At 38.4% G+C, this 26,818-nt stretch overlaps 1 protein-coding gene and 1 long non-coding RNA gene across 3 annotated transcripts in view; both read right to left on the bottom strand.

Annotated features, from left to right (window-relative positions):
- Nucleotides 1-22,564, bottom strand: part of PLPPR4 (phospholipid phosphatase related 4) — a 42,683-nt gene extending 20,119 nt beyond the window's left edge. Inside the window, 1 exon segment of one of the 2 annotated variants that reach the window (NM_001128199.1) lies at nt 22,305-22,564. In NM_001128199.1, the coding sequence (NP_001121671.1) occupies nt 22,305-22,526 (222 nt within the window). In that variant the 5' untranslated portion in view covers nt 22,527-22,564. 2 annotated transcript variants of the gene reach the window in all.
- On the bottom strand, nt 19,599-22,298 carry LOC123379713. Its single transcript, XR_006584585.1, has 2 exons — nt 22,054-22,298; nt 19,599-20,686 (listed from the first exon to the last, which is right to left on the bottom strand). It is a non-coding gene; the product is annotated as an uncharacterized LOC123379713 (long non-coding RNA).
- Nucleotides 22,565-26,818: the final 4,254 nt, after the last annotated feature.

Here is a 26,818-nt window from a genome sequence, read left to right as displayed (position 1 = left end):
CTTGCTTGATTTTCTTCATGGCACCAATCATTAACTGAAATTACCTTGTCAATTTAATACTTCACTTATGTATTTTTCATCATCCCTCCCTCCATTTGTGCTGAAATACACGCTCCATGAAGTGAGAGTCTGCCAGTATTATTTATTTATTGCTGAGTCAGGGCACAGAATTGTTCCTGGCACAGGGTGGGCTTGTAGTACATCATTTAATAATTTAATACAGCAATAAATACTTGTTGATGAATGACTAATTGAATAAATTAATAAATCTTAATTTATTATAATAACTAGACTAGAGTTACCAGATTTAGCAAATGAAATTACAGGTCACCCAGTGAGATTATAATTTCAGATAATCATTGAGCGATTTTTAGTATAAGTATGTCCCATGCAATATTTGGAAGATACTTATACTAAAAATTGTTGTTTACCCGAAATTCTAATTTCACTGGATACCCTTTAGTTTGTCTGGTAAACCTAAATTACACACAATTTACTTTCTAGACTTTGTGTTAGGGATTCAACTATTAATTCACTCAACCTACAATATGCCAAGTACTATGTCGATGCTAACTACAATATGGTGAACAGGACATGGGCTTGGCCAGCAAGGATCAAAGATTAAGAGAAAATACTGCATGTATATTGATGCTAGGCCTTTCAGAATCTGAAAATTCAGTTTATGTCACATTATTATTAAGAACTGTTTAGAGCACACGGGTGGCTCAGTCGGGTAAGCATCCACTTCAGCTCAGGTCATCATCTCCCAGTTCGTGAATTTGAGCCCTGCTTTGGATCCTTTGTCTCCCACACCACACCCCCCACCCCGCCTCTCTCTCTCTCAAAAATAAATAAACATTTTTTAAAAAGAACTGTTTAGCTTAAGGCTTTGTTACTTGTAGAAGACACAATAATTATTTGACTAAACAGGGCAGATTTTTGATAAAGACATTATTGATCATCCATTATTTCTGGTTGTCCAGTTAAAAATATAAGTGTAGAAAATAGCATTATGCCTTCTTTTCCCAAGGGTCTTTTTGTAATGAGGTGAGAATTACGTTTATTAGAACAACTAATTATGTATAGAGATTTATCTGGCATTGTCCTCCTGTTTTTCAGATTGATGCTTTTCAGTAGAGAGAACAAAAAGTACATCAAATCACTTCTATTTCTTGCATTAGAACACATGATCATTTGATCACTCCAAATATGTGATCATTTCTCCTCACCACTCCCCTCTCCCATAATGCATGAATGGTAGCTTCAGTCTTGACCAATAAAGCAGTGCTTCATGTGCATATGTGTGATTGAGATTTTCCACTTAAATCCACTTAAATATATTTTAGTTTTAACTTAACAGTATTTCATATAGTGCTTACTATGTGCCAGTCACTTTTTTGTTTTAGAAATCTTAAGTAATTTTATTAATTAATTTTAACTCATTTAACTTAAGACTTTTTATTATGATATAACATGGGTGCTATTATTATCTTTGTTTTTCAGGTGAAGAAGTCCAGTCTCCTTTGGTAAGTGGCAGAGGTTGATTCTGAGCCCAGGAATCATAGCTCCGGTCTTATTTCTTAACCACTATTCTATGCTTTTTTTCCCAAAAATGGTAATAAAGTTTTAGGATAATGAAATTTTAGGTCTCATACAGATATTTTGTAAATGGGAATCAGGTCTGAAACCTTTGACACTTACCTAAATAACATTTGATTTTCTCAGTTTAATATACTAATGACCCAGTAAAGTGAATTTGATGATGTCTTCTGCAGAAAGGTGAACAAAACTTAACATGTCCAATCTGAAAATTAAGTAAATCTTCTCTACTACAGATATTATTTGCCATTGAATTTTGTGGATGATTACTTTAGAGTATGCTTAACTGTACCAGTAAAGACATAACCATGAAATGAAAGTACTATTCCTATAGTGTGTGTGTGTGTCTGTGTGTGTACCTGTGTGTGTGTAAATAGTGTGGACACTCTGAATTCAACATATTGTGGTCAAACCCAATGGGGTCATATGGTTTTCAAGGCACCTAGGAGGTTCTAATATCCATTCTTCCACTCATTACTACCAATAGGACCTTGGAAATGTTTTTCTTAAATCTCAGTATTTTTTTCTATGAAATAGGTACACTGATAGTAGCCATCATCACAGGAAGTTGTAACAATTAAATGAAGTATTGAAAGTAATTTTCAATAATATATGGAATGAAGAACATTTTATAAATGTTAGTATTATTATTGTTGTTGTTGTTGTTATACTTATCAAATGTCACCTTTTCCATAATGCCTTACATGGTAATATTTTTGAGAGTAATTTCCTCATTCTTAATTCCCCAGTACTTCTTTTTAGGAAATTTGTATGTGTTCTTCTTTATTACAGTTATCTGCTATAGGTTAATTGGAGCCTTTGCTCTGTTTCCCCAATGAAAAGCTTTTTGTTTTTAAATTTTTTTAACATTTATTTACTTTTGAGAGACAGAGAGAGACAGAACATGCGTGGGGGAGGGGCAGAGAGAGAGGGAGACACAGAATCTGACGCAGGCTCCAGGCTCTGAGCTGTCAGCACAGAGCCCGACATGGGGGCCCACGAACTGTAAGATCATGACCTGAGCTGAAGTCAGACGCTTAACTGACTGAGCCACCCAGGTGCCCCCCAAATGAAAATCTTAAAGTGGGGGTCTAATCTTACTCACCTCTGTATTTCCACTAATAATATATATCAGAGTGAGTTCCAAATATATATGTATATATATGAATATAATAAATTCATTTTTTGAGTGAAAATAATTTCCTTCAGTAATGTTATGTACCTTAGTCATTTCAGACATTAGCCTTCCTGAAACTATCAATTTTTCCAGTGACACCATTTTTCTCCCCATGTATTAATATTGTTTACAGTTCTATAGAAACATGTTTCAAGACCCTCATCTGTTTTCAAAATATTGATAGTCATATTTTTCTTCTTTTTGGTGTTTCTTTCTCTTTGTATTCTACTTCAATTTTGTATTCTTTGTATTTTATTTATTCTTTGTATTCTACTTCAAATTTGTTTTTAAGAAAGAGTGATTTGAACAAAATATTTGTATTTGAGGAAATAGTAATTTTATGCATTGTTGTCCCATATGGTATTTTACTGCCAGACAATGTAATGAATTAAATTAAAATCATTACTTCTTTTTTTTATAATGCTCACTTATAAATACTTGTCTTCAGAGGTATCCTTCATCTCTTGAAATACTCATCAACAAAACTTCTTTTTGAATGGAAGAACTTTAGCAGATGGTATGTACTAATTTGGGCATAGATGCAGAGTTGATATATAAAAGCATAGGCATCTTCTGATTGCATTTAAAATGAGATTTTAAAAGATATTTTAAAAGATCTGTATAAGCAAGCATTAGGAATTTTAGTCACTAGTTATTATGTAGCAAAGAAAAAAAAACATGAACTTGCTATTTTTATGCAGCAATACAGAGAAGGGAAATTACCTGACGATTAGCAAAATGGTTTTTAAAAAATAAGAGATTCATTCTTATAATTGCCATCTGCTAAGGAACTTTCAGTAAAAATAATAGAAGCAATTTTTAAGAGTAAATTATAACAGTTTTAGAAGACAAGGCAAACAAAAGAACTGTGTTTCAAAAGATTACAGTTGCTAGATAATATTGATTTTTTTCGGGTCAATTTAAAAAACACAAATTGACAGTCTATCAATTTTAGCAAAACACTTTATGGAATCTATCATGACATTTTATCTAGTTCAGATAACTTACTTGCTTTTAGCATGTTGATCATAAGAACCAACAACTTTCCTTCTTATTTGGGATAATTTACTTTGCTCTTGGCCTAGAGTAATACAGGTCAGTTCCATTCTTTTCCTTTTTTCATGGCCATTGTGAGTGCAGAGTCTCAAGAGATCCTCTTAAACTAGTGGAATTATAGTCACAAAGGGCCAATTAACATACAATATGTTATTGTATGTTTATTTATTTTATTTATATTTTAAATGTTTATTTATTTATTTATTTATTTATTCAACAAATAGCTACTGAGAGCCTCCTAGAGCTTAGGCCTTGTCCTGTGTCCTGGAATATGGATGGAATGAAACAAAGTCCTTGTTTTTTTTTTCTTTTTTTTTTTTTAATGTTTATTTATTTTTGAGAGAGAGAGAGAGAGAGAGAGAGACAGAGTGTGAGTGAGGGAGGGGCAGAGAGAGAGGGAGACACAGAATCCGAAGCAGGCTCCAGGCTCTGAGCTGTCAGTACAGAGCTGGACGCAGGGTTTGAACTCACGAATTGCGAGATCATGACCTGAGCCAAAATCTGACACTTAACGACAGAGCCACCCAGGCACCCCCAAAGTCCTTGTTCTGATGGAGATTTCATTCTAGCTGAGGAAGGAAGATAAGAATTTAAAAATTACAATATGAGAAAGAACATATACTCTAAAGAAGATAAAAGAGAAGGCTGTGGTAACTCAGTGCCTGGATTGCTATTTTAGATCAGAGAAGATCTACCTATGTAGGTGCCATTTAAGCAGAGGCTTGACGGGGCAAGAAAGAACTAATCATATAAAAACCAGGTAAAAGCAGAGTCAACAGGGAAAAGTGATATAAGAAGTCAGAGAGGTGCATTTGGGGCCACACTCTGCAGAGAATTGAAGGCTGTGGGTAGAGTTAATACTTACTTTATCCAAAGTACATTTGGAAATGCTTTAGAGAATTTAAGCAAAGGTGTAATATGCCTTAAAATATTATTTTACGAACATCACTCTGGCTATTGGGTTGAGGATGGATTGAGGTGGGTCAAAAGTAGAAGCAGGGTGCAAATTTAGAAGGCTCACCAAAACTCAGCAAATACTTATTGAATACCTAGTACATGCTAGACACTGCTCTGAATGTAAGGAAAATAGCAGTCAACAAAACAGAAAACTCCCTGCACTCATGAAGCTTCCATATGCTAGTGGACGCGTGGCACTTGCAGTAACCCAGGCAAGAAACGATGGCACATTTACTCAGGTGTAGTGGTGAAGATACACAGAAGTTGCCACATCTGGATATGATTCTGGAGACACACAAGACTTGTTGATGGTCTGGTCACTGAAGAAAAAACAATAAAGGCCGAATTCAAGGATTTAAGGCTTGAGCAATTGGGTCAGTAGCATCATTTACTAGAAGAGGGAAAGGTGGAAGAAGCTTAAGTAGGAGAAAGATAAAGTTCTGTTTGGGGAATATGAGAGTTGAGATCCCTCTTAGTTATCAAAATGTAGCTGTCAGAAAAGAATAAGATGCCTATCTAGACCAAGGCTGCAGGTAGAAAGGTGCATGTCATTGATACAGGATGCTTTAAACATCACACTCACTTTTGAACACATGCACAAGAAATTTCAGCGCTAAATTACTTTGGTTTTAATATGACCGATGGCACAAGAAGTCAAAGAATGTATTGTGTATATTCCTACCACTCATATGCAGGACATAATCCACAAGAAAAGAAACATTTTCTTGCGTGAATAACAAATTTTAAGTGGGAGGCTGGGAACCAATTCTGGTAAAGTATCTCAAAATCATATAAAATGTGAAAATTAAAACATTAATAAATATATTGAAATCAAGTTAAAACTGAAGAAATACTAGCAGATCAAAGGAAGTTTACTAAAGCTTGTGCCACAAAGGAGGTTGTCATAGGTCAACATGGTGATAGTGGAATTTTTCACTTCCTACAGTATATGTATACATATATATATATATATATACGTATATATGTATATATACGTATATATATGTACATATATATGTATATATACGTATATACGTATATATATATGTATAATGATATTCCTTAGTAACTTTTGCCTTGTAGGTAATACAGATAAATGTCTCCTTCAAATACTGACAATAATAATAACTAATAATATATACTATAATATAGTATAGGGCTTCATAGTTTATAAAACTATCTTTTTTTTTCTATTTTTTTTTAGCATTTATTTATTTTTGAGACAGAGAGAGACAGAGCATGAGCAGGGGAGGGTCAGAGAGAGAGGGAGACCCAGAATCTGAAACAGGCTCCAGGCTCTGAGCGGTCAGCACAGAGCCCGATGCGGGGCTCGAACTCACGGACCGAGAGATCATGACCTGAGCCAAAGTTGGACGCTTAACCGACCGAGCCACCCAGGCGCCCCAAAACTATCTTAATTGTAGTATATTCAGATGAACTACAATGAATCTCCAAAACATGAATTATGAAAAAACACACTAACACATAGTGTTGTTAAAGGAAGGAATAGGTCAAGAATGAGTCTACAGTGTCATTCAAGGTCTAGGTATCTAAGCTAGTTTTCACAGATAAAATGCTGTGGCTTAAATGGCATGCATAGGTACAAATTCAAACAGGGCAGCGTGACAGAGGGAAACCGAGGCCAGTCTCACCACCAGGAGAAACCAGCCTCTCCGCATTTATTCCACTAGCTTCTGGGATTTGGGGCAAGTCACTTAACCTCTCTGGATCTCTTCTGTTCTCAGTGAATTGAGGGTCTGTTTACATTGCCATTTAGTTCTAGAACTCTCTACATCCTGGCATGATTTCAGAAACATTCCAACCATTTCTTTTACATGGTCACTACCCTCTATAAAGTATTATGTCTTCTGCCTCTGGTCTCTGCACAATTCATTTCATCCTGCACGATTCATTTCATCCTGCACAATGCTTCTAGGCGGATTTTCTAGAGTTCATGTCTGATCATGCCTTTCAGAGTGTCCCACTAATAATAGAATAAAGTGCAAAAATTTTTTTAGAATGGCACTTACGACCTTTTATCTTATAGCCTAATCTGCTTTCTTGTTTAATTTTGCTCCATACCTACTCTTCCCTCTCCTAATCCACGAAAAACCTTTGTTTCCATCACACTTTTATCTCAAAGGACATGTTCCGGTCTCTGCTTTCTCTTACATTTCACGTTTGTGTCCCATAAAAATTTTCCTCATAAAGGTCGAGATGACCTTCCTCATAAACGTCTCCATGCTCTTCATTCAGAACTGAAGACTCTGACTTATGTACTCCATATCTAGTTCATTTTAGGACCTGTGTGTCTGCCTTGAATTACAATGCTTGTATGTTGCCAGCCCTAATTTTAAGATTAGGTACTTAAAAGTGAGATCTCTGTATTCACACAGTGCTTTCAGTGTTTTAGGTGTCCAGTAAATGTTCGCTGAATTTAATCAAAAGAAATCGGGACATTAGTATTAAATAAACACGAAGCATGGCCAATTTATTAACAATCACATAGCATATATGTTGAGGATGTAGGTGCCAGATATTGTGCTAAGTTCTCTTATAGTTCTTTTATAGATAGTTTCCATTCAGTCCACACCTTGTAAAGGTGGTATTCCTTGGTATACTGTTGGTATTCCTAATTTACAGATGAGAAAACTGAGACAGAGTAGGTTACATAAACTGTCCAGGGGTCACAAAGCTGGTAATGGGAGTACCCACATTCCTTCCCAGGTGCCTAAGTCCAGGAAACATGCTATATATACAACTTCTTTGCTAATGCGTCACAAATTGCTTTCCCGCTCAACATTGCTACCATGGCTGCAATTGGCAAACGGGAGGAGGGTGTTGCAGGAAATAGGTGCTTTTTGAAAAAAAAGTCACCCAGTTCTTAACCCTTACCTCTTAAACAGTTTCTCTACCAGTTTCTTTACCACTCAAACACGAAAATTGCCTCTTAGGCTCAAATCTACTACTCATCCTTTCTAGAACTCAGTTCACTTTCAGTTACTAAAAATAGAATTTATGGAGTAGCAACACATATCTAAGAAGACAAGAGCATCTCTTGGGTTTTTATTTAGGAATTCCCCATAAATTATCTAATATAATACTCATAACCTCTTTGAGAATTTTAAGATAAGTTTTAAGAAAAGACCCCGCCCTAGATAAGCCAAACAGCATGCCTGGCTTCTAAGTACAAAGCCAGAGTGGGGAACCTAATCTGTTAAATTCCTAGATGCACACGCCCCACTACACCCTGCTGCCATCCTGGCACATGTCACCATCTGGCATTAGCCTAGTGCTTTTCAGGAAAGAATAGCCCCAGGCTTCAGTGGAAATGCCACTTAAGGACAGAGGCCAGAGATGGCCATGTGTGCAAGGGGTTTAAACGGCACCAAGAGTGAAAGGTGGGACGCACTTTTCAAACCACGCTCTTAATCATATGATATTCCAGGGTCTTAAATGTTCTTCCCTGTGCAGTTTCTCTGATATAATTTTAATTTTTTTTTTTTTGGCAGTATCTTAAGAACCTTTAATTGTATCTTGGATGTTGCCTGCTTTTATCTTCACTTTTGTTTTCCCTTGTAAGTAACTTCTAGTTTAAAATTCCAAGAATTGGCCACCTTTAAAGCTCCAGATGCTTTCCTGTCTTTTATGTTTCCTTTGGATCTCTTTTGCTAACTGCTTCTGTCACAGTGATTATCTTATGGGATAGCAGTTGTTCCTTCACTTTTCTCTTTTATTCAATGATAAGACCCTTGAGAACAGAGAAATGTTCTTATTCACTTCTTTATCCCCAGGGCCTAGCATAGCAAAGGACATATTCAGTAGCCTCAATGTAGAATAAATACATACATGTATGGGTGGTTTGAAAGAGATGTTAGTGTTTACATAGATCTTGTCATGTGGCTAATACAATAAAAGAAAAATCCCCATGTTAAAAGATCCTTGCCTACCTCTACCACAGAACATGCTCCTACTGCAAATTTCTAGCATTCTAATGATTTTTTTAAACATTAAAGAGCACAAGAAAATTAAACTAAGTCCTTCAACTAGCAACCGCAGTTAATAGGGAAGAGCAACCAGACCCAATATATATGTTAGGTTTAATGGGAAAACTCTGTCTTATGTCTTTATATCCAAATATCAATTACATCTTTATAGCTCTAAAAGCACTAATTACAATCATTCAGTGATCAATTAGTAAAGTTTAAAATAATAATACATGTCTGTTTCATTACCTGAATACTGATTCAGCATTAGGCTTGGGGCAGTAAGCTTTGTAATCACCGATTTTAACCTTAGGTTTTGAAGATTTGTTCCCCTTACATAATTAGACAGTGAAGTATGTGCATTGTCTTGGAAAGCATTTTGTCTTTTAAACCAAATTAGACTAAGACCTGAGGCTGGAGACCTGTATTTCAATTGTTAAAAGTAATTGCTTTTAAATCTTTCTACAGTTGTAATTTCTTTTCCCTTAGAACATATACCTGACTTTTAGAAATATGGATACAAGTAGCAATTTAATGCTACTAATATTTTCCAGGTACCAGTTAAAGTAGTTTAAATTTCTGAACTCATGCAATCTTCACAAAACCTGTTAGGCACTATTACTGACCCCACCATACAGATGAGAGAACTGAGGCACAGATTACAAGACTTGTGCAAGATTATACAGCTGTTTAGCTAGATTATAAACTCAAGAAACATAGCACCTTAGTTCATGTTTGCAACCTAATTATACCCACTGCCTTTTGCTAAAACTACCACATCTGACCTTTGCCTTCACAAAGATGTTTAGAAATAAAAAAAAATACATTAATATAAAGTACATCTTATCTTTATCTACTATGGATGCCACCTTACAATTTCTGCTGGGAATTGTGCATGTATTTTTTGATGTCTCCTTGAAAAATTAAAATCTTAAAATACTTACATTAAATGACATTTTTACTAATACTTATTTTATTCATATAGAAAAGCATACCTATTTTCACCTGAACAGTCTTACAAAGGAAGTACATAGTACATTTAGGGTCCAATAAATACTTCCTAATATGAAACTACACAGGGTAAAAGAAAAATATGTAAATATTGTCATGCAATAATGTCAGGGAAATGAAATGTAACTAAAAATGACACATTTGAGCTATGGAATAATAAAACCAAAATTCTGATTTGGAGATCTAAATTGACATATAATTTTACTGACATACAATTTTATGTTATATACATAGACATTATTGAATTAGAGATATCAGTATTTTGAAAAAAAAATTTAGTTGCTTACTAAATTGACGTATCAATTTATCATTAAACCATTTTATTTAAGCACTATAAAAGTTTATATTTTCTATTATGTAATAATTATTTGATCTATTTAACAAACATTTATTGAGTGTATACTATGTGCTTGATATGTTTTATTTGATGTATCAATTATCCAGCAAAGGGATTTCCAATCTATTTTTTTAGATTCGAACTTAACAATGTCTCATGAGACTCTCTCTCCTTCAAGCTTGTCTCTTACATACTTAGATGCATACTTAGTTGCACATTATGAGTCAACCTTCAAGATTAAAGATTTTCCAAAGCTGCTAAAGATTTTATTTACTTTAATGTACCTGTGAAAGACACCAATGAATATAAAAGAAATACTGAAGGTGTTTTGTTAATGTGAGACAGAACACTGATAAGTTTTACCTTCCAACATTCTAAGGCTGTGATTAAATTAAATGTAATTGTATCATGTGCTTCTTTTTAGATGCATCGAAAGTCAAATACACTGTAACATGGGATACAAGTACATCTGACAAAGAGGCACATTTTATTACTAAACTTGGAAATGAATTAATCTAATTACTGCCGAATTTCTTGACCAACACGAAAACCTAGGAAGGTAAGTGGTTTGCACCAAAAGTCAAAAAGCAAATGAGATCATTTGTGTGTGTGTGTGTGTGTGTGTGTGTACATGTTTGTGTGCCCTTTTGCAGACTTATAGAGTTTCACCTGATAACCATGCACAGATCTTTTGAAGGTGGCCCAGGAGGATGGAAATGTCTCTGAGCTGGAGGGATCTTGAAGCAGTGTTGTGGCTAATGACATTTTTAAGCAACCTCCCCACCCATTTTGAGAAGTAGCCATCCATTAGAGATTTGTTTAACCCTACTCATATGCCAAGATTTGAGCAGCCTCTGATTATGGCAACCCAGCCATCTGGGATGTGTAGCTAAGCAGCCCTATCATGCTGTTGCCTCACTGCCCAAACTCAGTCTCTGCCCCTCTGTTATGCTTAACAGCCTCCGCTTAGATTAGAAATTGCTGTCCTTACTATGATTTTTCATGTGGCCCGGAAAATGAAGAAACAACACAGAAAAGAATGTGAGACTGCAGCACAGCTCACTAAGGTATTTGTGCTTGTTGGGGTCATCTCCTATTACCCATCTTTCCTCTCCTCTGCTGTGTTGACCTCTGCAATCTTAAAGTGAAAGGGTGGTGGTGGAGGAAGGGACACAGCCTGTTGAGTCAGGTGGGCTGGGGGTTTTGGAATGAGCACTCTGTAGTCTTATAGCCCCACAGAGCGGGCATCTTCTGGGAGGTGCTGCTCTGGGTCCTTCTTAGACATGTTGGAACACATATTTGAGCAATGAAGTCTTAGCAATTTCTTCCCTGTTTCAAACTAGACCTAAAGGACCATTAGCCTTCCAAATCAGCCAGAGAAGCCTGCGGCCAAGGCTAAGATCAAAGCTGAGGCTCCGTACAGTCTCTATTTCTCTATCTCCATTAATTAAGTTGACAGACTTCTTGACCAATGTAACATTAATACAGCACAAATTTATTAAGAGCCTATTATCTGCTCCTTGCTATTTCTATTGCTCTAGATGGTGGAGTTAAAAAAAAATGAAAAAAAATTATCTCAATTATCTCCTGGTTTAACTATCTAAAGTGTCACTAGAACCAATATTGTCCATGAGACTTAAACATCATTGAATCTAGCATCAGTGAATAAATTTTTTTCCTACATGTATGAACTTCAACTGGAGGCTAGACACCTAATGAGAACCTAGGGTGGAAAAGCTTCAAGTGTTTGTCTCTCTAGTATACGTTACCCAATAGGTAACTACTTATCTTTCTATGTTTTCCTGAGAACCCCAAATCTTTATAGTTGGAAGCTCTTTATATTTGAAGCATGCAAATCTCAGTTGCTACAATGCAAGTGTCTCTAGATCATTGTACAGGAGGCAAAAACACTTATTAATACTTTAAGGCATACCCAACTGTCTCAATAAAAATTCCCATGAATTTCACCCTAATAGTCTAAATGAGGTCACTTATTTCCAAAGATTGGATTATCCTTTGATTCATCTTTTCTTGTAGGACATGATTTTTTAAAATTTCATAGATGGCCTAATTGAAACATGGGAAGATGTATAATTTGCACCCGATAGCTGCTGCTGCTGAGTTCATATATGGTACCATAGAATTCCGAAAAGTCAAGAATGGCAGGGTCTCAGAGAGTGTGGACTGACCAACAACATCCTTAGAGAAAGGACTTACAATAGAGTGTTAAACTAGTATATAGAAGTTGTTCAGTAAATGTGAATTTTCTTCCACTGACAAGGTTCAGTAAGGGTAATCAAAGCAAATGCTTTCCATTTTGTGTGTGTATGTGTTGTGTGTGTGTGTGTGTGTGTGTGTGCACGCCTCTATCAATAAAAATGAGTGTGCAATCCAATAAGCACACGTTTTATGTATTTATGCATTGAAACAAATTATTACTGTATGCACATTATAAAATATACCAAAATATGTGGTGTGAAAAATCAGAAAAATAAATTCCTTCCAAGGAATCTAGTAATGTCTGAAGCTACATAGAAAGTTTACTTTAGATAAGATGATGAGTTGATAGGTGTTGGCAAATGGGAAAGACAAAGCTCATTTACTAAGCATTGCATTTCCATTAGAAATTGTTAGCCATATTATATAATTTGTACATAACCAAACAGTCACAAAAACTAACATGTCCACAGTATTTTCACCATTTTACAAAGGTGGAAACTGAGGCTTGGAGGAAGTGAATTACTGGCCCAATCTTTGCTAGCATGGGTACCTTATGTAACTAAAAGTGTTTTCTCTGAAAATTAAAACAATGAATTCTTTGTTTAAATATCACCTCTCCTTGAAGTCTCAAATATTAAAAAATCCATAGGTATGCCTTAGATCACAAAATGAGTATAATTAAGAGATGAGGACTCATAGACCTTGGAGACTGATTTAATCCTTCCCTGTTCAGTAATCCATGAGACAGGGCAACATATTTGATGCGACATTCATCAGCACTTACTTTACAAATAAAAATGTCTCCCCTAGCAGGAAAGAGAAAGTTAAAGATGAATTTATGTTCATATTAATGCTGTTTTATTCCATCTATTCAGTGAAAATTTATTGAAATTCTACTATGGCCTAGGAAGTATGCCAATAATGGTTCCATATTATTTCCCCTAATTTAACTAAAAGGCACATAACAAGCAATCAATAAATATTTATTAAATGAATAAATGTCATGAAGGTACAAACAGATTACACCCTGGTATTTCATTGTAGCTCCCCTTTTTGGAGAGTAGTTGTTCTAAGATCGGTCTCTTTGGATTCTGTGTATGTGGACCTGGTTTCTGAAGCATGATTAAGACTTTATAAAATGGCAGTTTTACTGCTAAGGCAATTGAACAGCCCAGGCTTTTGGTGAGGACATTATATCATAGACAACATATTCACACATAGTTCTGTTATTCCCACTCCCAAACAATACTCTATTAAATAAACTGATACCTCATTTACCTTTTCCTTAAAATACACTGATTTTTTTTTTAATTTTTTTTCAACGTTTATTTATTTTTGGGACAGAGAGAGACAGAGCATGAATGGGGGAGGGGCAGAGAGAGAGGGAGACACAGAATCGGAAACAGGCTCCAGGCTCTGAGCCATCAGCCCAGAGCCTGACGTGGGGCTCGAACTCACGGACCGCGAGATCGTGACCTGGCTGAAGTCGGACGCTTAACCGACTGCGCCACCCAGGCGCCCCTAAAATACACTGATTTTAATTACCTATATTTCTTCTTTGCTTTATTCTATACCTAAGGGGTCTAATGTCAGTTCTAGAAAAATGTACAGAAGCCATCTTGTTACAGCAAATAAGAAAGCAATTATTCCTATTTATGTTAATTAACATAAATGCTTTGCGATTTAAAAACAACAAAAGAGTAATGGACCTATAGGGCGATTGATTCAGTATCTAATTACTGATCAGGAAAAACACCTCCACCTTAACTGTGTCAAAATTAGCATCTTTATCCTTGGCTTCCACATTCCAAAACCCATGACCATGAGGAGATTATTCCATTGCATAGTTACCTGGAAGTACATTTCTCGGCTAGTTAATTCTAGAAGAAACCATAGAAAGCTAAGATGCTCATAATTAGACATTTCATACTTTATTTTTTTCCAATGTTTATTGTTTATTTTTGAGAGAGAGAGAGAGAGAGAGAGAGAGAGAGAGAGAGAGAGAGACAGCATGAGCAGGTAAGGGACAGAGAGAGGGAGACACAGAATCTCAAGCAGGCTCCAGGCTCTGAGTTGTCAGCACACAGTCCGAGGCAGGACTCAAACTCTTGAACCATGATATTGTGACCTGATCTAAAGTCAGACACTTAACCGACTGAGCCACCCAGGCACCCCAGACATTTCACACTTTAAATACAAACTATCTTTTCTTTTCTTGTGGCCAGCGTAGGAGAATAGGACTACTTGGGTTTCAGGCACATTCTTGGACCTTCTTGAGTCTCAGTTACTTAATTTGTAGAACAGAGTTAATATCTACTCCTCAGTTGGATTTAAAGGATCAAATGAGACAATATATGTGAAAAATTACATTACGCTATAATAGAAAATTCAAAGTTACTTTGTTATTGATGATATAGATTATATTCTTACTCTTCAATGTATCCTCTTTCCTTTTCTGTCAGAGACCTCATGTAAAGCAAGTAATTGTGAAATTATCAGTGGGGAGTTAGGCAATGAGAAGGAAAAATATCACTTCCAATCTTATGATCTATAGCTGTAACCATGCTTTTCTTTTTCTTTTTTTTTTTAATTTTTTTTCAACGTTTATTTATTTTTGGGACAGAGAGAGACAGAGCATGAACGGGGCAGGGGCAGAGAGAGAGGGAGACACAGAATCGGAAACAGGCTCCAGGCTCTGAGCCATCAGCCCAGAGCCCGACGCGGGGCTCAAACTCACGGACTGCGAGATCGTGACCTGGCTGAAGTCGGACGCCCAACTGACTGCACCACCCAGGCGCCCCATGCTTTTATTTTTCTTAAATGTCCGTATTCTTTTCTTTTAAGTTTTATTTATTTGTTTTGAGAGAGACAGCATGAATGGAGGAGGGGCAGAAAGAGAGAAAGAGGAAGAGAAAGACTCCCAAGCAGGCTCCACACCATCAGCACTGAACCCAATTCTGGGCTTGATCCCGTGGACTGTGAGATCATCACCTGAGCTAAAACCAAGAGTCGGATGTTTAACCAACTGAGCCACCCAGATGCCTCTAGCTATAAACGTGCTTCTCAAAGAGGCTAACAATTTGAAAAAAGCAGAAGATCCATCATCCATAATGGCTTTAACATATTGATTATTGCAATGCAGTATCATGAAATGTGTGCCCTAAGTATTTAGGTACAACTTTCAAACAGCTAGCACAATTTGCTCACATGCAGAATTAGAATGACCTGTATTTTAAGTGTTATAATCCAGGGGGAAATTTTCTAATATGAGGAATTCTAGAAATAGTAATAATTAGGACTGAGCACTAGAACAGGAGTCAGGAGACTCACGTTCTATTCCTGACCTTACATTAACCAAAGCGTGTCTTTAGGTAACTCAGTTAACCTTTACAAGCCGCAATGTTCTCCTCTGTGATAGAGGAATCAAACCAGATGTTCTTGGAGTGCATGATTATTAGACTTAATTCTGTAATACAACATTGCTTTAACTTTGTTTTTTAAAGAGAAGTTGCCTGAAAAAAAGCCTGTGCTGTGCATAATATTTGTAATACATTCCCAACATAAATAGTAACAACTGTGCCTTAAATGCTTTTTATTAACAAGCCAATTTAGACAACCCAAATGCCTAAAGGAGTCTCCATGATTTGCTCACAGATTGGATCTCCATTACCCTCACGTGCACTTCACTCCTACCGTCTATATTTTCTCCTAATCCCCCTTGGCCTGGCCTCTCTCTGTTTCTGTTCTCTTTTGGGGATCCCTTCTTCCAAAGAACTGCATACTCTCCTTTTCTAAGCTTTATTTCAGTTCCAACTCCTCCCTGTCACTCCATCCACAGCTGCTTGTACGGTCTCCACAGGAGACTCATGGATGTCCTCTGTGCCTTCCCAAAGGAAGCACCTTTGTAGGTGGACAGATACTGTGTCATCTACACCTCCATGTCTGGATGAAATAACTTACTATGAAAAGGAGATAGCACTAACGGAGCCAAGTGTAGCAGATGAATAAAGAGAACAACTTTCTTCTACAACTCAAAGGGAACCCCAACCAGACATCTTCCAAGTACCTGCCTTCAGACACCATGAAGCTAGCCCAGGCATCACAGAGCCCAGTATCCCCATCCCATTGCATTTTCACATTTAGCCTTATCATGAGAGCAGGTGTGAGAGGGCAGTGTGATGGCAATGTGAGAGTGAGATGGACCAGCACTCAAATCCTGGCTGCTTCACTTCACTGCTGTGTGTCTCCAGAAATATTTAGCTCTCTGAGCTATAGTTTGTTGATTTGAAAAATAGGGATAACAGGGGTGCCTGGGTGGCTCAGTCGGTTAGGTGTCTGACTCTTGATTTTGGCTCAGGTCATGATCTCACTGTTCATGAGTTCGAGACCTGTGCTGTGCTCTATGCTGACAACACAGCCTTTTTGGGATTGTCTTTCTTCCTCTCTCTCTCTCTCTCTCTCTCTCTCTCTCTCTCTGCCCCTCCCCAACTCGCTCTTTCTCTCTCTATCAAAATAAATAAACTTTGAAAAAATTAAAAATAGGGATAATAATACTTTCTTGGTACTACCTTAATACAATATTAATACTACCTTCTAGGGTACTTCTCAGTATTTTTTTAAATGTTTATTTATTTTTGAGAGAGAGAGAGAGCACAAGTGGGGGAGGGACAGAGAGAGAGCGAGACACAGAATCAAAAACAGGCTCTAGGCTCTGAGCTGTCAGCACACAGTCCGATGCAGGGCCTGAACCCAGGAACCATGAGATCATGACCTGAGCCAAAGTCGAACACTTAACCGACTGAGCCACCCAGGAACCCCTAGGGTAGTTCTCAGTATTAAAGGTATCATATGGACAGGGTCTGTTATATAAAGGAGGTTTGAAGTTGATTATTCTGTTTTATTACTATTATTATTATCATTATTTTCAATCTCCTTTGAGGTTTGTAGAAGCCAAATTTTTTTTTTCTTGTTAGAGAAAAGTAGGGCAAAGAACATTATGAGTGACTTGGCCATGGAGACACAGTAGGATGGCATTGGTGCTTAGGAATAGCACAGATTTTCCTAATAGCAGATTCTGCCTATTTCCAAATACTTGGTATTTGTGGGAATGTCCTCATTTAATCTCTCTAAAACTTAGGAATCTATTATGTTCTCCATTTCCTTCTTGTTTCTCATCAAAAGACTTTGCACGTTGTGACTCTAAAAGAGGAGGAACGATTTGTCAGCTCATCTCTGTTGGCAATGTTTGCAGTACTTTTTTGAGCAGACTCTCTCTCCATGCCATCTAGAAAAGGGAGAAACCTACAGCTACTATTTTGGTATGTGCAATGCACAAATGTGATTTTGTACTTCTTACGGATGCCAAAGTTTATGTAGAAGAAAATAAGTTAGCTATATTTCTCAGCAAGGGGATCAAATGAGTTATATAATTTTCAGATAGATCATGAGCTAGAACAGAAATCTTGTGAATTAAGGTTTGCTACAACTAAGAATCTGTGGACACTCTCCAGTGGGCAGGAAAAAAAAAATCAGATTAATGTTTTGTCAGGGCACAAGAATATCTGCACATGGTGTTCAGACTGACCATGGTGTTCTGACTGATACAGGGTATCTGTGCTCAAACAAAGGCTTTTGGAACTTCTCCAGGTAGGACAGCCACTGAGAAACAATGGCTTTTACTCCTGAACACGTTGTCTGGTTACCAGCCTTATAGTAATTAGCCTGCATTAACAAAATCCTGAAACATACCCATTGTTAAGTACAACATTCAAACTAGTGAAAACTATCCATACAATTTCAAGTTTGCAATGTTTAAAATATTCGAATATGTAAGGCTTCAGATACTATTACTTTATGCTTAATGGAGAGAGATGATATTTTCACTCCACCTATGTTTGTGCATGACTATGTGTGTAGGTGTGTGTGTGTGTGTGTGTGTGTACAAAGAACAAGAATTTGAAACTATGTGTATCTGTAGCCCTATAAAAATATCTTTGCATGTTGGTTAAACATAGCTCTTCTATCTCCATAAAATAAACATTAGATTAATAATAAAAATGTATGTCATAAAACAGAACATTTAAATGAAAAGGATCTCTTTCCCATTTACTTATTAAGAAATATATCTTGTGGGCTTAGAAGTATTTGTCATTTGTTGCCATTACATGCTGAATGGATGTGAACCCATTTCTTTAAATAGGATGACTAATGAGAACAAAATGGTGAGTCTGAGCATAGGTACAGCCATTATGATGGCTTGCATAAAGAAAATGCATTAGGCACACACTCAGCTTTATCACATGTACTACTGGGTGATGAAGCCTGAAAGACCTTTTACTAATTCTAGGTATGCTGTGGCTGCAATTGTCATCGTAAGTGATACAACCACCAGTTGGAGAGTGCTTTGGAACTTTAAAGGTAAAGGAAACCTTTTCTTCAGTGGAACATTCTCTTTTAACCTGCTTTTCTGTTGAACCTGATAAGGCTTTGGATGTGCTTGTTTGAGAGTTCCTTTCAAGTTGAACAATGCCAAACCGAATAAACAAACTTGTTCATAAAGTGAGGTATCCTGCTGGAAATCATCATGTGTTTTTAAAGTCATCATGTAATATTCATGTATTTAGTTACCGTCAACCATAAACTCCTTTATCAGCAGACAATTGGCAGTATAAACCAAAGGTGTACAAAAAATTAATGCTCTCCAGTAATTTAATGTTTGCTTAACATTGAGTCTGGTGGTGATGTTAGAGGTTGAACATCTCAAGCCAGCATCCACGGGATATAATCTCCATGCTCTGACACTCTGCACATAGTCTGCCAGGGTCTCCACTCTTTCCCCTGTTGTGGGGACACTAGCCACTAATTAGTGAGTCAGTGTGGGGAGTATACACTGTCCATCAACCCTTTGCACCTAGAGGCAGCCTGAGCTGGGAAAGCTGGTCTGTTATCAGGAAAAACTGTCATCTTTATCAACATGCCGTTACTTTAAACTACATATTCCGATGTTTACTAGTGGGAGACCATAGGCCGTAACTTTACCTATGTGAATATTCTTTCAACATGTTGAGAGAGACAGGTGGTGCAGTGGTTAGGAACACGTGTTTTGAATCAACACTCAGCTCTACCTTTGACCTTGCTTTTAAACCCTGGCAAGTTGTAGAATGTCCTGAGTTTCTGTTTCTTCTTCTCTGAAACAGACATAATAATGGCATCTTTCTTAATGAGAACCTTTAAAAATTGAATGAGATGATGCACGTAAAGCATTTAGCTTTCTTTATTTTTAGTATCTATTAAGTGCTTCGTAAATGGTTGCCATCGTCCTTGTACAAACTGTAAATAGCACTCAGTTAGTTACTCTCTCCATTCAGACAGGTCAATTTCAGGAATGCTCTGGAATCCAAACCAGCTCTGGAAATTGGCAAAGAGGTGGCTTAAATTTTTGTCTGAAGTAACAGAGAAAGGCTTGAAATAAGTGCTTTGGACTGATCTGTGATGGAAGATTCACTCATGTTTCACTTTTCTATTTTAATTACTAAGGTCCTGGGAAACTATGTTGTAAAACAAAGTGTCATTATTCTAGAGCATTTCACTGACATATTAATTTGTGCTATTTATTCATCCTCCAAAGGAGATATAAAGCTCATTCTCACTGGTTTCAAAATGAGTCATTCCAAAGAAGCCTGGTAGGGCATCCTGTCAACCCCTTAAATAATTGGTGTGCTAATGTCTTCTCCCATTTTCTAGAGGCTCTTTAGTGGTTCATCATGCATTGAAGTTTCAGGGAGATAATTTGCAATCCAATTTTGTGGCTCTCCCTTTGAAATCTGTTACCCCCAAGATGTAATGTCATTAATGCTCAGTCCAACTCCATGCGTAGTCTTCAAGTAATTGTTTTATAGCTTGCCTTGCTAAGGAATTTGTAGAGAGTATCTGAATAGGTCAAAGGGAATGTAATGATTTGGGGGCTATTTCCATTCATAGAAAAAAAGTAACAATTGTGAGATGTTTGTTCCTAGAGACAAACTTCATTTTCAGGTTTTGGTTTTTTGTTTGTTTGTTTTTTAGTAGGCTTCGCACCTAATGTGGGGCCTGAACTCAGGACCCTGAGATCAAGAGTGATCTCTACCAACTGAGCCAGCCAGCTGTCCCAATAGACACATTTCAAATGCATTAGTGCACACACAGACTCTTTAAAGGCATATTCTTAATTCTCTGGTTTGCATCCTCTTTCAAAGAAGTATTTTCCTTGAAGCCATACAGCCGCAATCCGTATGTAGTCAGCTTGTAGCTGACCTCAGGTGTGCTCCATCCTGGAGGTAGAACCCAGAAATGAACTGATTTCTCCTAGAACACATAAGGGGTCCAGACGTGAATGAAAGTGCTTTAAACCACAGTGGATTAGCAATGCGACAAGTGGCCTGACATGATTTAGCTTAAAGTCAGTTATCCCATTTTCCATTTATTTTCCCTTTTCATCATGGAATCCTCTACTGCCCACATTTTTTTTGAGAAAACTCTCTGTTATATTTCAACAAAATTGTCTAAGCCATGGCCTCAAAATCCCTTGTGAAAGAGAAAGGCCAAAAATAAATGACTCAACTAATTACTTTAAATAAACAAGATACCTTTTTTTTCCCCCTATGGATCATGAAGGAGTCACCCATCATTTTTCTGAGACTTATGCAAGTCACATACATCTTTCTGATAACTGAAACCGTTTTTAAAATTTAGGACACCCAAGACAAATTTGCAAATATACTGTTTTGTACAAGAAACAATCTGACAGTGTCCCTTCCCCCAAGTTTCAAGGCTGTGGCTGTCCCTCAATATAGATAAGCCTCACAATCATCAAATACAGAGTCTACTGTCTGTACTTGGAAGTGCTAAACCTCCATATTTGGCTGAAAAGACAGCCAATGAAGGATTTTTTTAATTCAGCAACAGTCTTATAATTCTCTATGCAATCAGGCTTCAATTACAGAACATACATTTGTGCCTAAAATCATCTAATTTCCCTAAACCTACCCAATGCATCTTTTTTTTTTTACCTATGACTTAATAAACCTCTTGTTTAAAAAATGTCTTCCTAATGCAATGGACCATCGTGCATGGAATCACTGTACCTGTCAATCTTTATAACCCTCCCATAAATTGTTCCTTTCTTAAATACTGCATTTGGGTAAGTTAGAGGTTCGTTATCACTACAGCTCCATGTCAATCGCTTATCTGTAATACTGCTCAGCACAGAAAAAGTGCACATGTACAAATCATGCAAAATCAGATGATGATTTTAAAAATACTACAGATATATATACACACATATGTATATACATAATACATATATACACGTATATGTGTAATTTTTGTTAACCATGGAAAAGGGCTGATAGGTTGATGCCTAGGGATGCAGACCCAATTTTAGAAGCAGATGTGAGCACCATAGAAATCATAACAGGGGAACGTTTGTTTGTTTGTTTTTTAATAAAGCAATCAGTGATTCTAATGCTCTATAAACATCCCCAGACCTCATACATTCTGAGCATGGCTGTGTGCATTTGCATTCTTAGCAAAAGCTCACAGAGTTCTAGATACGTACTTGCAGACGCAAAACACACATCCCAAAATATCGGCATCATGGCCCCTGTGGGCCGCGGACGCTATGCACACAGGCGCTACAGGAGGGCCAGGGAACTAGCCCCATATTCACTCACACAGGTATCTCTTCCCTGCAGGCCACCTAGCAGCGACACCGCTAGTGATAATCGCCCCTGGCTGGCAGACACTCACAGGGACACTCGGGGGAGCTCCGGAGAAACCTAGGGGAAGGGGGAGGGTCGGGCATTTTAGGGCAGCGGCGCGCACCCCGGCACAGTGTCCGCGCCTCCAGCACCGTCCAGGACCCGAATTCGCTCCGGAGCTGCCAGCGAGATCTGCATTACGCCAAGGCGCTGCACCAACTCACCTCCACGAAATAGAAGCAGGGCAAGAGGGTCACGCTGTCCTTGATCACTTTGCCCTTTGGCCTCTCCTTCGCCGACATCCCGGCCGCCTGCCGGAGTCCGCGTCCTCCCCCGGGCGAGGTGTGCACCGCGCAGCCGAGGCGAGCTGCCTTCTCCAGCCGCAAGCGCCCGGCGCCGCTGATGTCACATTCCCCGCGGGCACCGCTGGAGCCAGCGCGTTGCATGCAGCGCCCCCGCCTCTCCCCGCCCCTCTTTGCAGCAAGAGGCTCCCTAAACCGGCAGGTCTCCTTCCTCCCCTACTCTGGCCCTCGCTCCCGGTTTTTCTCCACCTAGAGACGTCCAGCTCCCTCCCACAAGCTGTTGCTGCAATGGCTTCCCCTCCCTGCCACCCTCCCTCTGCTCTCCACCGCCCTTGCGAGGCTTCGCGCTGTCAGAGCTTGACGTCAAGAATCGGAAAAGGGGGGACGCACCCCTGGATATTGCAGCAGAGAGGCTGAGGAGCTCAGACACCCACACCCGCCTGGAAAGCCCCCTGGGCCACTCGAGGAACGCTTACTTAAGGATTGCTGGAGAGCAGAAGCCCAGCTCTTGTGCACTGGCCCACGGCATCAACACAGACCTCTACCTGCGTGAAATTAAAACTTGGATCCCATACTGAAAAGTAGGCCGTGGTGGAAACTTATTGAAGGCTGGCTGCTATCAAGGAAGGACGGCACGACCCCTTTTGAGGATTCTCTGCTTAGGAGATTCCCTGGCTCCCTGCAACAGCGACTCTTCCTGCTGATGAACACCATCACCCGTCTGGGGATGGTGAGGGTTCCCTGCAACGATGGGGCAGATGTGTGGGCATACCCATTGAGCCCAGAGGCCAGGACATGTTCTGACCTTAGCATCACACCTCCCCAACAAAGCCAGCATCACAGAGGCACCTCTTCAGACATCAACAATCTAAAATAAGTCCTTCACCTTGTTGGCAGTGTGCCTGGCTGGTCTCAATTTTGTGATGATTCTGACAACTTAGAAGGTCAAGTAATACAGAGGGGGGAAACACACAGCAAATAAAAAAAAACACTGTATTATGTAATAAGAAAGATAGCTCACTTCCATGACGATGTGCCTCTGGTCATTTCCAATATCTTATAAGTCTCTATTTGAAGCATCTGACCACCAATGCCAACATTCTCAGTCCAATTCCTATTCTCTCATGACCTCATCTGAACAGTTACTTCTCAAATGTCCCCTCCAAATACCATCACATGGGGGGGGGTAGGGTTTCAGCATAGGAATTTCGAGCGGACACAGATATTCAGTCTATAGCACACTCCAGTAGATCTTTGACATGTGGAGACAGTCTGATTTTCTTTTTTGCATTTTCTTCTGTCGGGCTTGGGTTCCAGAGCCCCACTGTACAAAACTCCATTTCCACCTACCTATGCACCACACTTCACTCGCAGAATCCCAGCCCAAACTAAACCCAATTACCTGCTCTCACCGGAACAACTGAAGGTGGGTAGGGAAGAACACACAGCCATGTGATCTTGCCTCACATTAGACTGATGACCACAAACTTCAAACAGGCCCTAATATCCCACAATCCTAGTATTTTTCCATAGTCTGTTCACTTTCTACTCTCCGAGGAACAACTCACACCTTCTCCTCTTTATTCAAATCTTGTCATTCTCAGCTCATGACTTAACTCATTTCACTCAGAAAGCAGAAGTAATCAGAAGAGAGCTGTGTTATCTTCCGAAGCTGATGAATTGCCCCATCCCTCACCCTCCACAACTACAACCATCTTTTTCCTGGACTGGCACAACAGCCTCTTAAGTGTTCTACCAGCTTCTACTCTTGATAGCCCTATGTCCTACAAATCATTTCCTTTACAGGAGCTGGAATGATCTTTTGAAAAGTAAATCCAATTGTGTCATTCTTCTGCCCAAACCCTCTAAGAACTCTCCATCACACCCAGGAGAAAAATCTAAATTCCTCACATTTTTCTTAAAGCCCTATCCAGGGGCCCTGCCTGATTCATGGACCTTACTGATGTTGCTTTATGCCTTAATGGTCTGATAGTCCCAGTCTAGCTTTGTACTCCCTCAGGGACTTTGCACTTCCTGTTTCTTCATCCAGGAATGCTCTTCTGTCAACACTGTGTGGTTTAACCTCTTACTTAATTCATACCTTTGCCCAAATTTAAACTCCTTAGGACTACTCACTCCACCTATATAGCACTAATCACCTCAGGTCTCCATTACTCTTTATCCTTACTCATTATGTTGTTTTTCTTCATAGGACTTACCACTATCTGGTAGTTTAGCAAGTATTTATTCGTCAATTTTTATTGACTTTATCTCCCACTAGAGTGTAAGCTCTAAAAGATTAATATGTCCTGTCTGGTAACTGGAATTGTGCCTGGCAAATAACTGTTCAGTAAATATTTGTTGAAGGAATGCATGAACCAATTAAATTAAATGATGGAGGTGAGTGGGGGTATGGTGAAAAGAAATAAACAACGCATATAAAACCATCTAACATGGTTTCATCCACATACTAAATGTTCAATAATTGTTAGTTGATCCTGTTTACCAGTCATCTTGCTATTAATCAGTGACTATACTTCTCATTACTACCAAAATTCTCCTGCGTGTGTTTTCTGTTTTCAACTTTCTTAGTACCTCAACAGAATTTGCAATTTGTGGTGGCGGTAAAAAATAAGTTGGAAGATTTTTTAATTTATCATCCTGGAAACTCAGCTCTTCTATATAAAGAGGAGGTAAAACTGAAGGTTGAAACGATAGCCCCCTATTTTTATTAGCCAAGAACTGAAAGCGTGTGAGAAAATGTCAGAGATGCATGCTGACCACACCTCAATAATTCAATAAATTATTGAAACATTAGGAAGGTACTTTCCTTCTCCTCTAGGTCGTCGGACCAGCTTGATCTGACCACATGGTACAGGATCAGGAAATGCTTCAGAATTCAAAGCCAATTCCTATTGTAAATCCTTTATCCCTCCCTTGACCAGATGCTCTTTTCTTCTATCCCACTTCTTTTAAAATATTTTCTTTCCCCTCTAAAATCATTTCACAAAACAATCCAGCTACCTCATACAATCCCTCAAATACTAAACACAATAATAATTTTACATTGAAGTAAGAGTGTGATGTATTTTTTTTAAATGTCTTTTATGTACTTTAACTTTTGATGTTGAAAACAATGCAATGAACAAGGCAAATTCTTTTATAGAATAATCTTGTAGAGAGGATTTAGAGATGGAAAACATTAAGTAGTAAAAGGTCGAGCCAGAAGAAAATGAGATTTGGAGTCAGAGACCTGAGCTCAAGTCCAGGATTTATAGTTGAAGTCTGCTCTCAAGCAAGTCACTCCAAGTTTCAGTTTCCTAATACATAAAATGAGAGATGTGTTGGTGCCACCTGACAGCAGCACTTGGGAGCTCAAATGTGACAATATATGTGAGAGCACTTGGGATGTTATCAAACTGGTCCATCCATTCATCTGTCCATCCATTCAACCTACAAATATTGATTAATCCCTCCCCACCACTATGCAAGAGGCACTTTTCTTCCTGGATACCCACTGGATAAAATAATAGAATACGGTTCCTGCTCTCACAGAAACCAGGGTCTAATGCACGTGAAAAGGGAGAAGACACAGGATAATAAATTCGCCAAAACAGTAGAAAGCACTTACATGATGCTCACTACAGACAAGTCACTGTTAAAAATGCTTTGCACCCTTTACCTCATTTAAAGCTTACAACATCTTTAAGAACTGGATACCATTGTGTCATGTTTTTCGGTTATAAGACCTGAGACTCAGAGAGGTTAGCTATTAAAGAGCAATGACTGAAATTAGCTGAGTTTTTGAACCCAGTAGATTGCCCCAAGCTCTGTGATCTTAAGGGCCACACACTCTGCCTCTGGTAACAAGCATATAATTACCTCTTGTGATGTACACTACTGAAGAAACAATTAGGGTGCGGTTGTAATTACTATGGAGAAACTTCTTAAGTGTGGTGGCCAAGGAAGGCTTTGGGAAGAATGGACCTTGGAGCCACTTCCAGCATTGAGGCTACTAGAGGTGATTGGACCTCCAGCTACTAGAGGACAATCCTGAACTAAAGAATGCTCTATTCCACATTCACCATGTACGTCCATATTTGGGCCAAGTGCAGAACTTGTGTGTTGAATGTTGCTAGTTGTAAGTCTTCATGATAATGGCGGCATTAAAAACAATTTAACATGCCTCACAGAACTTGAATATTTTTCATTGGAAATCCTATTTCAGTGCATTCAGATGAAAAACGGCACCCATTGAACATGCAGCGCTCTGACATTTCACAAGACAGAGTACTTCACGGCACAAATAACCTGGAAAAAAATATGCCTGAAAATGCATTTGACATGATTATTAAAACTGTCAGACTCCTGAGATAAGAAAGAAGTAGTTTTCCTATGTGTTGGTTTTGGGTGCTCACAGCCAAATACAAACTCTT

The sequence above is a fragment of the Felis catus genome, chromosome C1 (assembly GCF_018350175.1).
Source record: "Felis catus isolate Fca126 chromosome C1, F.catus_Fca126_mat1.0, whole genome shotgun sequence".
Taxonomy (NCBI): domain Eukaryota; kingdom Metazoa; phylum Chordata; class Mammalia; order Carnivora; family Felidae; genus Felis; species Felis catus.
This window is presented reverse-complemented; position numbering and strand designations above follow the sequence as displayed.